Source organism: Myripristis murdjan, chromosome 13 (assembly GCF_902150065.1).
Source record: "Myripristis murdjan chromosome 13, fMyrMur1.1, whole genome shotgun sequence".
Classification (NCBI taxonomy): Eukaryota; Metazoa; Chordata; class Actinopteri; order Holocentriformes; family Holocentridae; genus Myripristis; species Myripristis murdjan.
Genome location: NC_043992.1, coordinates 30,116,406 through 30,132,499, shown reverse-complemented (window position 1 = coordinate 30,132,499; position 16,094 = coordinate 30,116,406). Strand labels below are relative to the sequence as shown.

Genomic DNA, 16,094 nt, shown 5'->3' with positions numbered 1-16,094 from the left:
CATGATTACATAGCACAGCTGAACTAATGCTCCAAACTCTACAAACGCTGGCACCAACTATAGACTGTATAAAACATGCAGTCTGTGGTTGGAACTAGGTGCCCGCTTCGCTGCTAAAATAACACAAGGGACGATTCCTTATATTCTGGTAAAAGTCACCTTACATTTGCTAATATTCCTCTAACACTACCTAGCACTTTACTGCATCAACAGGTTTCAAAGCACTCTGACCCACTTGGTTACAGGGGCATTTTATTACACTTTGACAAGTTAACAAGCTACAATAGCTGTTTGTGGCATTGGAGATACTGGCTATATACTGTACATCCCAGCAAAGGTTACAGCGTTTTTTTTAATCAGGGATTGCCATCATGTTCACATCCAGCTTTTTTTCCACTTCATTTCCACGTGATAAGCAAACTGACTATTAACATATCACATTCATAAAGGCTCACACAAGGTTTCATGCTGCATTCCCTTCCTTTTCCTGATAGCTATGACGATTATGTTTGAGTTCATATAACGTCTACGTCTATGGGCCGTAACAGTCTAGAATAGTAGGGTGGAGTCATTTAAAAGAGACACTATGCTGCCATCTGGTATCACTTCCCTTTATTTATCAACCCATCCCAGGAATGTCTGGTGGTGCACAGATCCGTATGTTTACAAATGATGCTGATGTACTTATTCTCAAATGATCACATATTATGTATTTAGGGCTATGAGCCATAATACTGGCTAAAATGAAAATGAATACCCTAATGTGTCTCTCCATACACTGGACGACTCTAGGGAGCGGATGAATTCTTCACCAGAAAGCACTTCACCAGAGAATTGCTGATAAAAAACAAAACAAAACAAATAAACAAACAAACAACAACAACAAAAAAAGGGTGTAACATGTAGTGCTATCAAATGTCAGCATGTGGATCCAAAGTTTGAGACCACTCAGTTATGAATGGAAAGGGAGGCAGATTTTTTTTTGTTTTTTTTTGAATGAGTTCACCCCAAACACGACTAATACACAATTAGACAAGTAAATATTGACGAAAACAACAACAACAGCAACAACAACAAAATGGTCTGCTATTAGTTTACAGTCATATGAATGTTGAGTGGACGTGGTTATGGTTGAAAAGAGAAAAGTGAACAAGTAGGTGGGGCTCTGAACCCAACCGGACTTCTGGGCGAGCCGCGACCACAAGTTCCTCTTCCTATAAACGCAACTGCACTCACCGGGGACACTGTTCGCAGCGCTCATCACGCTTCAGAGTTTTTAAGAGACAATCCATTGCAAGGTTCAGTAAAAAAATGGCCGGTAAGTGCCTCTTTACAGTTGATATCTCTATATTTGACAATGTAACGCGAAGAAACCCGCTAGTAATATCTGTTTCCCAGTTGCGGTTCTAGACCAATTTTACTGGAGGGGCCTGGTTGGGTCCAGGGGTTTTGTCAGAGGGGCACATTCAACCTGGGGCAAAAAAGACAAAGATTCAAAATTATATCTGTTTTTTTCCCCCATAAAACTAATGATTACCCATTGTAACCAAACTGAATGGTTCAAAATATCACATTTGAGACACAAGTGTTAGAGACAGAAACAATGGAAACATCCTGTTTTTCAGTGTAACCTTAGTACAGACAAACTCCTCACTTAGTACAAACTCATCAACATCATCATCACATCTTCATTACACCACTGTCTTTTTATCATCTTCATCAATAAGTCATCATCATATTTTCACTCTAAAAGCTTATTGTTACCTTGTAACAATAAAATACTGTTCGTCGTAGTCGCTTCTTGCTTCTGACTGCCTCTCGTCGGGTGGTCGGTAACTTTTCGAGCTCGCTGTTTTCACCGTAGATCAACAAAACTGACCGTTTCCAGGTGCAACGCTCTGAAGCGGCTTTCACAGAGTGCGCGTACGGCGCAGACCTCGGCTGGCTCAGCCATTCATTGTGTAGCCTATGTGATTGCGGAGCTCAAGAGCGCACTGGTCTGCATTTATTTTTAGAAATCTAGATGATTGACATCATGAGATATGCACTATTGCAAAGACAATGCAGTATAGTCATACATTTATTATAAAATTCCTTGTGAAGTCACACACACAACAGGTAACAGGTGAAATCATATGAAATGAGAAAAAAATACAGCCTTCATTCATGTAACATAATTTATTTAGAAGCATTAGTTCAGCTAATCCATAAATTAAAAAATGTATTTGCCTGTTTACATGGTGCATCCGAAGCTGCTGCATTGTCCGCCAAAGAAAAATTGCACCAGAACGGAAAACTACTTCCTAACGTCTGTTTCAGTCACGTCACAATCAGCGCCACATACGTGCACGCTGTGCATGCGTGCGCCCTACTCTACACGCGTGTGCACGCTGCTCTGCGCCGTCATAGATGTATGTGCGCCGTACCCAGAGCAGAGCGCGGCCCAAACCGCGCGCTGTGTGAAAGCCGCATCACAGTGTATAATCTTTGTTCGGAGGGGGGGGCCACAGCGGGGTCCAGACTCAGAGTTACGGGGGCACTGGCCCCTGCTGGCCCCTCCCCAGAACCGCCAGTGCTGTTTCCGCTTTTCTTGCCCCATGGTCAAGTTCAGCTGTGGGACGAGCTTGTCTTCAGGGCTTTCTACCACAAAGCGTCTGCATATCCTCTCTTTTTCTGCCAGGAGGATTTGGATTTGAGGGTTAGGGTTAGAGAGCCTTTCTGGCAGAAAGCCCCGAAGGCAAACTTTGTAACAGGCGGTCATGTAAGTGTCAGTGTCTGTCAGAAAAAAAAGCAAAGAGCACAATGTCATGTGATCGACCATATACAAAATGAATATTTGGGGTTAAAAACGAAGTGTGCCTTTTTTAATAGATAATATTCTGTTCAGTTTAATGGGTATTATTTTCTTGTGGTGTTGGCTTAGTTGCCAAGTCTGCATTGGTCTGTCAAGGTGATTTAGAGAGGGTCCTGGAAGAGTAATCTAACTGGAGTCTTCTCATTTTTCTGTCTCATCTTTCTCTCCAGATCAGCAGCTTTTCAGGGCTCGCCGCATGCTTGTGGACAGGATCTCAACCCCTGTTATGGCGAATCTCTTGGATCACCTTTTGGATGATAGAATCTTAAATGAAAGAGAGAGAGACTGTGTATTTGAGGAGCACCTGGCCAGAGCAGACAGAGCATCATGCCTCATAGACATGGTGAGGAGGAAAGGGGCCAGGGCCAGTCAAGAGCTGATCACTAACCTGAAGAACTTCGACCCTTTTCTCTGCAATGACCTGTTTCCACCTGTTGGACAAGCTGAAGAGGCAGGTGGGTCGAGATCTTTCAGTGTCAAATGCCTTTACTGTGTGTTGGGAAAACGTGGTAACTTAAACACAGTCATTCCTGCTCAAATGGCCATATAGATACACTGACCTGAAATCACAGCAGTCACTTTCTGCTTTGTTTTTTCCAGCTGAAGAGCAGGATCCACCGATATCCCCTGTCCTCATCCTCTGTGATGAAAACTTCAAGACACACATCCAAAGAACTGATAAACTTGTAGGTCAACTGGAGACATCTGATATGGTTATAATCAAGTGCAAGATTTTCTGTCTTACTTTTACCTGTGGTATGGATAGTGTAATTAAGATAAAATACTCAGTTTTAGTACAAAAAGAAGCACTATGAAATTGGCTGTTCTCTTAGATCAAGCTCCATGTAACATCTTAAATGATATGTCTGTTATGTAATGCTTCCTGTGACGGGATATTTATGTTGGTTCACACACATGGGTCAAGGAAATACTGACAATTCGAATTTTTGAGTTTGAAACACATTTATTATAATGCAATGCTAGTTTTCATCCATGTTAATGCATGCTAAATTTCTGCCATTAAATAATTTGTTCTTTTAGGCTTACCCTGTGATGCCCAAGTCCAATAGGACGCGTGTGGCCCTGCTAATCAATGTTCGGAATTTTGTCAACAAGAAGTGGATAAGGGAAGGATCTGAGAAAGACGACGCTGCAATGGCGACTCTGCTCACTGCTCTGGGATACAGAGTGGTGAGACCTGAAACTGGTGAACCCATGAAATACACTGGAGAGGTACTGTTTCAGAAACGAAACCAAAAAACAAACTAAAATATTAGTTGATAGAGTGAAACAGGCCCTGCTGTTTGACTGACTTTGTGTTGTCACAGGACATTGACAAGGCTGTGAAGGACTTCGCTCAGCTTCCTGACCTGTCCCAGACAGACAGTGTCTTTGTGGTCATCATGTCTCATGGGATAATGGGGGCCGTCTATGGCAGCCGTGGGAAGGCAGTGAATCCCAATGAAAAAGACGACTTGTTCCCCATTGACAATATCTTTGAGTACTTGAATGCAAAGAACTGTCCTGCACTTCGGGACAAACCAAAGGTCATCATCATCCAGGCCTGCAGAGGAGGTGATTCTCTCATCTTTGTCATAGAGACCAACCCAGGAAAATGTCTGTCAAGATCTATGAAACTCATAGTCGTGTTCTTGTGTCAAATACATTCTACCAGTTGTTTTGTATAATTGAAGTTGGGCTTGTTGGTTTCAAGTGAGCAAGGCTGTCATGCTTCAGGTTATGCCCTTTTGTTTCAGGAAATGACGGATCTACGGCTGCTAATAAAAGAGATGGTGCTCCTGCACCCACACCAGGCTCACACAGGCCTGCTGATACAGATGCCTTGGAGGAAGATGACATCAAAGTACACATAGAGAAAGACTTCATCACTTTTCTTTCCTACACCCCTGGTCAGTTTATATGCAGAGAGGATAAATGACATCTCAACAGTCAAGTTTTAAATATATAGAAGTTGCTAGATAACAGCCAAGACTTGTTACCTTGAACAATGAATATTTTTTCTCATTTCTGTCGTGTATCCTGCAGGAAATGTTTCCTGGAGGGATCCAGACTTTGGGTCTCCTTTCATCCAGTACCTTGTTGAGGTATTCAACACCTTTTCCCACAAGGATCACCTTGAGAAACTGTTCACCCAGGTAAGTTTTGTGACTGGAAGCTGTTCTGTTGTTACGAGATTTTCCAGGGCGATGTGATTTTGTGAAAAAATGCGACCACTTGAGTCATTGTTGAACAGTTGACAGCAGTACAACAGAACCAGCCATGACGGATGTTTTTCTTTGATTTCTAAGTCAAACTTAACCTTCATACACTCTCTTAATCCACACAGGTCATGAACCGCTTTAAGCAAGGTCCCACTCCAACCAAAAGACAGATGCCAGTCAAAGACAGATGCAGTTTATCAACGCACTTCTACCTCTTCCCAGGCCTTTGAGACACCATGCACTAAGTAATATGGATTTCCTTTCCACAGTCCGCTCTATGGCCCTCTAACTCACTAACTCCAGCAAACATTGCTAAAATGTGCTCCTTTTTGTCTTTCCATGATATTGAATGAATAACGCTCCGTTTGCCTCAGCCAAGCTGCTCTAGACTGTTCATAGCAATTCCAAAATGTAAAAGCTGTGAGGTTATTTACTAAGCCTTCTCACCTTTCTTTAGTCATATCTGAAATCCAGAGGAGACTGTGCCTTTTTCATTTTATTGTTAATTTTTATATTGTCATATCTGCCCAGGGACTACAGGTGGAAATTAGCAACTGTTGCTATAGCCTGGCCCAAGACATCTTCTCATGTCCTACAAGATTAATGTTTATTTGTGCATTGTCCCTGTTTCAAATAAATAAATTCCTATCCTATCCTATTAAACCCCCTACTGCCTGAATTTATTTACAATTATCTAAAAAAAAAAAATAATAATAATAATAAAATAAATTGCTTGTGTTTTTGCCTTCAAGCAGATGCTAAATTATTGGTGGTAGAGTGTTGCCAATACAGTTCTTGGTAAGTGTGAAATATGCATCAACAGGCATCAGTGGGATACATACACCACCTCGGCTACATTAAGACTGGAAGTGGTTTGAGGCGAATTCGCAACAATAGTCTACAAGGGGTTAAGAGCCCCCAAAGTCCGGAACAGTCTTCTCTGACTGGTAGCACGGCAGCCTCAGTTTAAAGTTTCAAGCAGCATCTTACAACCTGTCTTTTTATCCCGGCTTTCCCTCCCATTTTATTATTATTATTATTTTAAACTCTCCATTGATATTATTGTTTTTACTTTAACTGATCTCTCTGTGTACTTTGACAAGTATCTGCCTCAAATGGTCTTAATGCTACTTGCCACCTGTTATTCAACAAGGAAATGAGTAATGTTAACATAAATATGGCTATCATTTTGGTTTGTATTACGCCTGCTTGTGAGAACTATATCCAATCCTTAGAGCAAAGGATTGAAATCTATCCAATGTATAGTGCCGCTCTGACTTGTGCTGTCAGACACATTTGAATGAACCAACCGAATAAGAGACAGCAACAACATATATAACTGTGTATGATTAATCATGCATTGTATATCATATTGTGTAGCTGTGATAGCAGAAGTGTGTAACTGCTGGAGCTGTTTTATCTGCAGTTTCAGGTTAAGACAAGCCATTCCTTACAATTGTTGGTGCTGATTGTTTTTGAGCTGATGAATAGTCTGTATGTATGTATTGTCATTCCTCATATCAATAAAACAGTTTTGCACTTTTTGGTAGTATTCACCAGGTCCGCTTTTTTTTTTTTTTTTTTTTTTGGCTAAAGACAATAGTGCATTGCGAGCCATAAAGGTAAAATACATAGACTTTGGCTTTGGTTAGTTTATAAGATTTAGATTTATACGGACGGAACCATTCTGTGTCAGAGCCATGAATTTATGGAGAGAAAAGCACCCAACTCTGTTGACTTTCAGACAAACTTTACTTGGAAAACAAAACAAAAACAAAACAAAACAAAACAAAACAAACAAACACTCAAAGAAATCAACATAATCATGTCATCACAATACAACACAAAGGCAACAAGTTGAGTAGGCAACATGGTAACATGGTTGTAGTTGGTGCATGTTTCATGTGTCGCCAGATACAGAAAAGTGATATGAGAGTCTTTTACAGGGCTACTTTGAGTTCATGCTGATGTTCTCCAGTGACTGATCAAGTGTATTGCTGAACAAACCAAACAATAGAATAGCATGATGGAGAGGATACATGTTTTTTAAAGCTTACCATTGAGTTTAAAGAAAACAAAATAAGAGTTTGTCACTTACAGACCAGCATCATCAAACCAACCAGTAAGAGTGACTACTCAAAGAAAAAGATACTACAAAAGATTATGTAATAAACACATGTTCCAACAGATGTCTACAGATAACCGTGGCTTTGAAAACACTGCAGATTAGCGGCTGGTCACTTATACAACACAAAGTTGACATTACAACTGAATAAATGGCATATTTGGAAGTTGGAATGTGTTAGTATAGCGTTACATATCATTTGGTAAGTGTCTCTTTACAGCTGATATCTTTACATTTGACAATGTAACATGAAGAAACCCGCTAGTAATATCTGTTTCCATTTTTCTTGCCCCATGGTCAAGTTCGGCCTTGGGACGAGCTTGTCTTCAGGGCTTTCTACCACAAAGCGTCTGCATATCCTCTCTTTTTCTGCCAGGAGGATTTGGATTTGAGGGTTAGGGTTAGAGAGCCTTTCTGGCAGAAAGCCCCGAAGGCAAACTTTGTAACAGGCGGTCATGTAAGTGTCAGTGTCTGTCAGAGAAAAGCAAGAGCACAATGTCATGTGATGGACCATATACAAAATGAATATTTGGGGTTAAAAACGAAGTGTGCCTTTTTTAATAGATAATATTCTGTTCAGTTTAATGGGTATTATTTTCTTGCTGGTTTGCAGTCATGGGTCAGCAAGGTGAAGAGCAGGGGGCTCAGCACGCATCCCTGGGGGGCCCGTGCTGAGTGTGATGGTGCTTGAGGTGTTGCTGCTGACTCGTGCTGCTTGTGGCCTTGTGAGCATTGTGGGATGATGGTGTTGAATGCTGAACAAATTGTGCAAAGAAGTTGTTTAACTTGTTCAGCAGAGAGATGTCACTGGCACAGGTCTGTGGTGGAGATTTGTAGTCTGTGATGAGTGTGGTGTGTGTGTGTGTGTGTGTGTGTGTGTGCGTGTGTGTGTTTTGCAGCCCAGTCTTCTATGTCAGGGTAATATAATCGCAGTCCTGTAATGTTTATATATGCATAGCCAAGATAAACCTATAAATTGCTATGGTTTTTGTATTTCGTCCTTCTAAAACAAAGCTAGATACGGTGTCCATCAGTAAACACTGGCACGTTTGGAAAAGATGAACCATGAAGCTGAAGATAGAAGTCTGCAAATGAAATGACCTAATAAAATAAAATAAAATAAAATAAAATAAAGCCACGTTGTGCTGATGCGATGGGTTTCATTGGGCTTAGCTTTGTGGACTGAGCTGTCCAGTAATCAGCAGCAGTGGTGACTCATGAAAGAAAGCTCATCACGTTAGACTGCGGGTTTTTCAAGAAGTTTAGTCATTTCCTCTGGAGGATACATGGGGTCAAGATCACACTGTGATCAATGAGCATTTGTGTACAATAGCTTTGGCGGTGCACACGTTATCTTATGATAATTTTTAGGACAAGCTGAACGGCGATGATGAAACCTTGGGTCATGTTCTGTGTATGGCAGGGCACCCCCAGGCCGGGTTTAACAGATACGGACTGACCGTGACGTCGACATACATGTGTGTCAGCTTTATTTATTTATTTATTTACTTGCAATAAGGTAAACACAATATTCACTCGCGACCTGTCTTATCTGTATCAGTAACACCATGTGTCGCTAATGTGTAACAAATCAAGTTATCAAGTCCACAGAGTAACTCTTAATTTTGCACTCGCTCGGTGTAACTGCATACTTCTGGAAAACGGGTTTACTCCCGCCCATTTAAGTGTAATGTATGCCGTGTACTTACACACACACACACACACACACACACACACACACACACACACACACACAGGAAAGTAGTGATCGTGCGACAATCTGCGATACACTTGTGAAGAATGGCAGGTAAGACCTAAATTACTTAATTACATATGCAGCAATATAAGTTCTTTTACAACAAACTCCGAGGCAAACACTTTGATAACTAAACGTTTAAAACAAAAACACACACGCGCACGCACACATACACATACACACAACTTTAAGGCGTGTTGGTTTCACTTTGTCAGTGTTGAGTCGTTTCCGTTATCCAAAGGCAAATCAAATCACAATTATTCACAAAAAATTGATAGTTTCTTTTCTTTTTATGTGAAGCCAACTTAGTCACCTCACAGAAGTGAACACTTGAGATTAAATGACCAACTTTGAAATGCTATAGCCTACATTGTCCAGTTCAGTGAACATAATACATCATAAAATGAAGACACTGTATTTTTTAATGTCTTATTCACCTGTTATGCTTTTCAAGAGCTGTAGTGGAGGGAAGGCCTTTGAGATGTGATCATTACAAGCACTGAAGAGTGATCTCATTATAGTCGTCTCATTTGTATTTATGCCTCATCTTTTTCTCTCTGTAGCTCAGCGGCTTTTCAATGTCAGGCGTCAGTTTGTGGATGGTGTGACAGCCCCAGTTATAAAGGATCTCCTGAATGACCTTTTAGCCGATGGAGTCTTGAATGAAAGAGAGCGAGACTCTGTGTTGGAGGAGAGGCGTGCCAGAGCAGACCAGGCAGAATGTCTGATAGACATGGTGAGGAAGAAAGGAAACGAAGCCAGTCAAAAGCTGATCGATCACCTGAAGACCAGAGACTCTAAACTTCACCCTGTTCTGTTTCCATCCGCTGACCAAGAGGCTGGTGAGTTCACATCCTCCAGTAAAGCTGGTCAGGCCTTTATTGTTTGTTAGTGCATAACTTTGACGTGCTAATACTCACAGAGTGCTGCACAAATGGCCATGTGTACACTGACCTGCCGTCAGCAGCACTGACCCTCTGCTTTACTTTCTCCAGCTGCTGCAGAGCTCCAGTTCCCGAACCTCAAATGAGCAGAATCGTCTTCATTAAATTACATGGAAATAGAGAACCTGAAGAAGTATGGAGGTCCCCCCTAATCAAACGATTCTAAAAGTCAAAATACATAACAGATTCCTGATATCTGAATTAATCGGGAGGTCTCCTTACCTCCTAACCCAATCCCTGGAAGAAGAGATTAAATTGAAATATATCTGCTGGTTTGTACATAAAAAAAAAAAAAAAATTTGACTTGGCCTGTGAGACAACCTTAATGAAATAAGAGACACAATGGCAACATGTACAATTGTATAAGAGACACACTGACAATATGTATAATTGTGTAATACTTTATCAGCATTTTGATGATTCTTGTGACACTGCCTGGAAGCTAGATACAGTGCCCATCGGTAATCACTGGCCCCGTGGAAAAGATGAGCCATGAAGCTGCAGAGAAGTTTTCAAATTAAATGACCTTTTTATAATTTGTATTATTATTATTATTGCACAATTTCACCACTATTCCTAGCCTTATTAATTGGGGTCCAGTGCATGAAAGTCTATCCCATGGCTCAGACAAGCTCTGAATGTCATGTGATGTAACTATGATCGCAGAATTATCCTGGTATAGCTGTACACCATACTGAAGCTCACTGAACTGCTAACTCAGATTGATAAAATAAGCTATCCTTGTGTCTTATGTTTATTGATGTGATTTGTTTTCTGAACGTCTGAGCCAGAGCTGACAGCCTTCCCATTTGCCTGCTGTTGCTCAGATCGCTGTTATTTGTTATTTGGTAATGTTCCACTTATTGCGCCTTTTGGCAAAATGCAGGCTTCAGGTACCATCAAACAGTTTACAGATTTATTTGTTGAAGGGTCACTCTGAACTGTGATGTTTTGTACTGTACATTCAAACAATTAACATATTTTGTCAAAAATGTTTACAGCTGTTGGTGTCCTTATCAAAAACTAATTCACTTACAGAATTGTACATTTTAAGTTCCTGTATGTAACTTGTGTATCTGCCAATGTCAAATAAGGTTGAACTAGCATTGAAGGCCAAAATTTAAAGTCAAAATGAACGTGATATCTTTGACAGAATTTCCCAGATAAACATGATACCAAGGTAATGTTAACAATGTTAAAAAAAAAAACAAACAAAAAAAAAACAAAAAAACAAACATGAAGTACTTGGCAAGCTATTTTAATGAAATTCATTGTCATTTTCCCCTGAAATAATATTCCAAATTAAATTTGTGATGTACTTCAAATAAACTTCTTCAATAGAATTTGCATGCCCTCTTGAAATTTGTTGATTTCCCTAAGTATTACACTACCATGATTACATAGCACAGCTGAACTAATGCTCCAAACTCTACAAACGCTGGCACCAACTATAGACTGTATAAAAACATGCAGTCTGTGGTTGGAACTAGGTGCCCGCTTCGCTGCTAAAATAACACAAGGGACGATTCCTTATATTCTGGTAAAAGTCACCTTACATTTGCTAATATTCCTCTAACACTACCTAGCACTTTACTGCATCAACAGGTTTCAAAGCACTCTGACCCACTTGGTTACAGGGGCATTTTATTACACTTTGACAAGTAACAAGCTACAATAGCTGTTTGTGGCATTGGAGATACTGGCTATATACTGTACATCCCAGCAAAGGTTACAGCGTTTTTTTTAATCAGGGATTGCCATCATGTTCACATCCAGCTTTTTTTCCACTTCATTTCCACGTGATAAGCAAACTGACTATTAACATATCACATTCATAAAGGCTCACACAAGGTTTCATGCTGCATTCCCTTCCTTTTTCCTGATAGCTATGACGATTATGTTTGAGTTCATATAACGTCTACGGCTATGGGCCGTAACAGTCTAGAATAGTAGGGTGGAGTCATTTAAAAGAGACACTATGCTGCCATCTGGTATCACTTCCCTTTATTTATCAACCCATCCCAGGAATGTCTGGTGGTGCACAGATCCGTATGTTTACAAATGATGCTGATGTACTTATTCTCAAATGATCACATATTATGTATTTAGGGCTATGAGCCATAATACTGGCTAAAATGAAAATGAATACCCTAATGTGTCTCTCCATACACTGGACGACTCTAGGGAGCGGATGAATTCTTCACCAGAAAGCACTTCACCAGAGAATTGCTGATAAAAAACAAAACAAAACAATAAACAAACAAACAACAACAACAAAAAAAGGGTGTAACATGTAGTGCTATCAAATGTCAGCATGTGGATCCAAAGTTTGAGACCACTCAGTTATGAATGGAAAGGGAGGCAGATTTTTTTTGTTTTTTTTGAATGAGTTCACCCCAAACACGACTAATACACAATTAGACAAGTAAATATTGACGAAAACAACAACAACAGCAACAACAACAAAATGGTCTGCTATTAGTTTACAGTCATATGAATGTTGAGTGGACGTGGTTATGGTTGAAAAGAGAAAAGTGAACAAGTAGGTGGGGCTCTGAACCCAACCGGACTTCTGGGCGAGCCGCGACCACAAGTTCCTCTTCCTATAAACGCAACTGCACTCACCGGGGACACTGTTCGCAGCGCTCATCACGCTTCAGAGTTTTTAAGAGACAATCCATTGCAAGGTTCAGTAAAAAAATGGCCGGTAAGTGCCTCTTTACAGTTGATATCTCTATATTTGACAATGTAACGCGAAGAAACCCGCTAGTAATATCTGTTTCCCAGTTGCGGTTCTAGACCAATTTTACTGGAGGGGCCTGGTTGGGTCCAGGGGTTTTGTCAGAGGGGCACATTCAACCTGGGGCAAAAAAGACAAAGATTCAAAATTATATCTGTTTTTTTCCCCCATAAAACTAATGATTACCCATTGTAACCAAACTGAATGGTTCAAAATATCACATTTGAGACACAAGTGTTAGAGACAGAAACAATGGAAACATCCTGTTTTTCAGTGTAACCTTAGTACAGACAAACTCCTCACTTAGTACAAACTCATCAACATCATCATCACATCTTCATTACACCACTGTCTTTTTATCATCTTCATCAATAAGTCATCATCATATTTTCACTCTAAAAGCTTATTGTTACCTTGTAACAATAAAATACTGTTCGTCGTAGTCGCTTCTTGCTTCTGACTGCCTCTCGTCGGGTGGTCGGTAACTTTTCGAGCTCGCTGTTTTCACCGTAGATCAACAAAACTGACCGTTTCCAGGTGCAACGCTCTGAAGCGGCTTTCACAGAGTGCGCGTACGGCGCAGACCTCGGCTGGCTCAGCCCATTCATTGTGTAGCCTATGTGATTGCGGAGCTCAAGAGCGCACTGGTCTGCATTTATTTTAGAAATCTAGATGATTGACATCATGAGATATGCACTATTGCAAAGACAATGCAGTATAGTCTACATTTATTATAAATTCCTTGTGAAGTCACACACACAACAGGTAACAGGTGAAATCATATGAAATGAGAAAAAAAATACAGCCTTCATTCATGTAACATAATTTATTTAGAAGCATTAGTTCAGCTAATCCATAAATTAAAAAATGTATTTGCCTGTTTACATGGTGCATCCGAAGCTGCTGCATTGTCCGCCAAAGAAAAATTGCACCAGAACGGAAAACTACTTCCTAACGTCTGTTTCAGTCACGTCACAATCAGCGCCACATACGTGCACGCTGTGCATGCGTGCGCCCTACTCTACACGCGTGTGCACGCTGCTCTGCGCCGTCATAGATGTATGTGCGCCGTACCCAGAGCAGAGCGCGGCCCAAACCGCGCGCTGTGTGAAAGCCGCATCACAGTGTATAATCTTGTTCGGAGGGGGGGGCCACAGCGGGGTCCAGACTCAGAGTTACGGGGGCACTGGCCCCTGCTGGCCCCTCCCCAGAACCGCCAGTGCTGTTTCCGCTTTCTTGCCCCATGGTCAAGTTCAGCTGTGGGACGAGCTTGTCTTCAGGGCTTTCTACCACAAAGCGTCTGCATATCCTCTCTTTTTCTGCCAGGAGGATTGGATTTGAGGGTTAGGGTTAGAGAGCCTTTCTGGCAGAAAGCCCCGAAGGCAAACTTTGTAACAGGCGGTCATGTAAGTGTCAGTGTCTGTCAGAAAAAAAAGCAAAGAGCACAATGTCATGTGATCGACCATATACAAAATGAATATTTGGGGTTAAAAACGAAGTGTGCCTTTTTTAATAGATAATATTCTGTTCAGTTTAATGGGTATTATTTTCTTGTGGTGTTGGCTTAGTTGCCAAGTCTGCATTGGTCTGTCAAGGTGATTTAGAGAGGGTCCTGGAAGAGTAATCTAACTGGAGTCTTCTCATTTTCTGTCTCATCTTTCTCTCCAGATCAGCAGCTTTTCAGGGCTCGCCGCATGCTTGTGGACAGGATCTCAACCCCTGTTATGGCGAATCTCTTGGATCACCTTTTGGATGATAGAATCTTAAATGAAAGAGAGAGAGACTGTGTATTTGAGGAGCACCTGGCCAGAGCAGACAGAGCATCATGCCTCATAGACATGGTGAGGAGGAAAGGGGCCAGGGCCAGTCAAGAGCTGATCACTAACCTGAAGAACTTCGACCCTTTTCTCTGCAATGACCTGTTTCCACCTGTTGGACAAGCTGAAGAGGCAGGTGGGTCGAGATCTTTCAGTGTCAAATGCCTTTACTGTGTGTTGGGAAAACGTGGTAACTTAAACACAGTCATTCCTGCTCAAATGGCCATATAGATACACTGACCTGAAATCACAGCAGTCACTTTCTGCTTTGTTTTTTTCCAGCTGAAGAGCAGGATCCACCGATATCCCCTGTCCTCATCCTCTGTGATGAAAACTTCAAGACACACATCCAAAGAACTGATAAACTTGTAGGTCAACTGGAGACATCTGATATGGTTATAATCAAGTGCAAGATTTTCTGTCTTACTTTACCTGTGGTATGGATAGTGTAATTAAGATAAAATACTCAGTTTTAGTACAAAAAGAAGCACTATGAAATTGGCTGTTCTCTTAGATCAAGCTCCATGTAACATCTTAAATGATATGTCTGTTATGTAATGCTTCCTGTGACGGGATATTTATGTTGGTTCACACACATGGGTCAAGGAAATACTGACAATTCGAATTTTTGAGTTTGAAACACAGTTATTATAATGCAATGCTAGTTTTCATCCATGTTAATGCATGCTAAATTTCTGCCATTAAATAATTTGTTCTTTTAAGGCTTACCCTGTGATGCCCAAGTCCAATAGGACGCGTGTGGCCCTGCTAATCAATGTTCGGAATTTTGTCAACAAGAAGTGGATAAGGGAAGGATCTGAGAAAGACGACGCTGCAATGGCGACTCTGCTCACTGCTCTGGGATACAGAGTGGTGAGACCTGAAACTGGTGAACCCATGAAATACACTGGAGAGGTACTGTTTCAGAAACGAAACCAAAAAACAAACTAAAATATTAGTTGATAGAGTGAAACAGGCCCTGCTGTTTGACTGACTTTGTGTTGCACAGGACATTGACAAGGCTGTGAAGGACTTCGCTCAGCTTCCTGACCTGTCCCAGACAGACAGTGTCTTTGTGGTCATCATGTCTCATGGGATAATGGGGGCCGTCTATGGCAGCCGTGGGAAGGCAGTGAATCCCAATGAAAAAGACGACTTGTTCCCATTGACAATATCTTTGAGTACTTGAATGCAAAGAACTGTCCTGCACTTCGGGACAAACCAAAGGTCATCATCATCCAGGCCTGCAGAGGAGGTGATTCTCTCATCTTTGTCATAGAGACCAACCCAGGAAAATGTCTGTCAAGATCTATGAAACTCATAGTCGTGTTCTTGTGTCAAATACATTCTACCAGTTGTTTTGTATAATTGAAGCTGGGCTTGTTGGTTTCAAGTGAGCAAGGCTGTCATGCTTCAGGTTATGCCCTTTTGTTTCAGGAAATGACGGATCTACGGCTGCTAATAAAAGAGATGGTGCTCCTGCACCACACCAGCTCACACAGGCCTGCTGATACAGATGCCTTGGAGGAAGATGACATCAAAGTACACATAGAGAAAGACTTCATCACTTTTCTTTCCTACACCCCTGGTCAGTTTATATGCAGAGAGGATAAATGACATCTCAACAGTCAAGTTT

The 16,094-nt window shown here is 41.1% G+C and overlaps 2 protein-coding genes and 1 pseudogene across 2 annotated transcripts; all 3 read left to right on the top strand.

Annotated features, from left to right (window-relative positions):
* The first annotated feature begins 1,214 nt into the window (after window positions 1-1,214).
* On the top strand, window positions 1,215-5,731 carry LOC115370102 (caspase-1-like). Its single transcript, XM_030066949.1, has 8 exons — window positions 1,215-1,318; window positions 3,025-3,309; window positions 3,455-3,540; window positions 3,896-4,087; window positions 4,183-4,429; window positions 4,612-4,764; window positions 4,901-5,010; window positions 5,202-5,731. Exons 1-8 carry the CDS (start codon window positions 1,312-1,314, stop codon window positions 5,304-5,306), a joined length of 1,185 nt encoding a protein of 394 aa, XP_029922809.1. The 5' UTR covers window positions 1,215-1,311; the 3' UTR covers window positions 5,307-5,731.
* A 3,199-nt stretch (window positions 5,732-8,930) lies between these two features.
* On the top strand, window positions 8,931-10,164 carry LOC115370112 (caspase-1-like). Its single transcript, XM_030066961.1, has 3 exons — window positions 8,931-9,008; window positions 9,521-9,799; window positions 9,953-10,164. The coding sequence occupies exons 1-3, from the start codon at window positions 9,002-9,004 to the stop codon at window positions 9,985-9,987; spliced, it is 321 nt and encodes a 106-aa protein (XP_029922821.1). The 5' UTR covers window positions 8,931-9,001; the 3' UTR covers window positions 9,988-10,164.
* A 2,340-nt stretch (window positions 10,165-12,504) lies between these two features.
* On the top strand, window positions 12,505-15,969 carry LOC115369713 (caspase-1-like; annotated as a pseudogene).
* The last annotated feature ends 125 nt before the right edge of the window (window positions 15,970-16,094 follow it).

Coding starts and splice junctions, on each gene's coding strand:
- LOC115370102 (XM_030066949.1), top strand. Junction 4,765..4,900: donor TTTTCTTTCCTACACCCCTG/GTCAGTTTATAT, acceptor TGTATCCTGCAG/GAAATGTTTCCTGGAGGGAT. Junction 5,011..5,201: donor TTGAGAAACTGTTCACCCAG/GTAAGTTTTGTG, acceptor TAATCCACACAG/GTCATGAACCGCTTTAAGCA.
- LOC115370112 (XM_030066961.1), top strand. Junction 9,800..9,952: donor ATCCGCTGACCAAGAGGCTG/GTGAGTTCACAT, acceptor TACTTTCTCCAG/CTGCTGCAGAGCTCCAGTTC.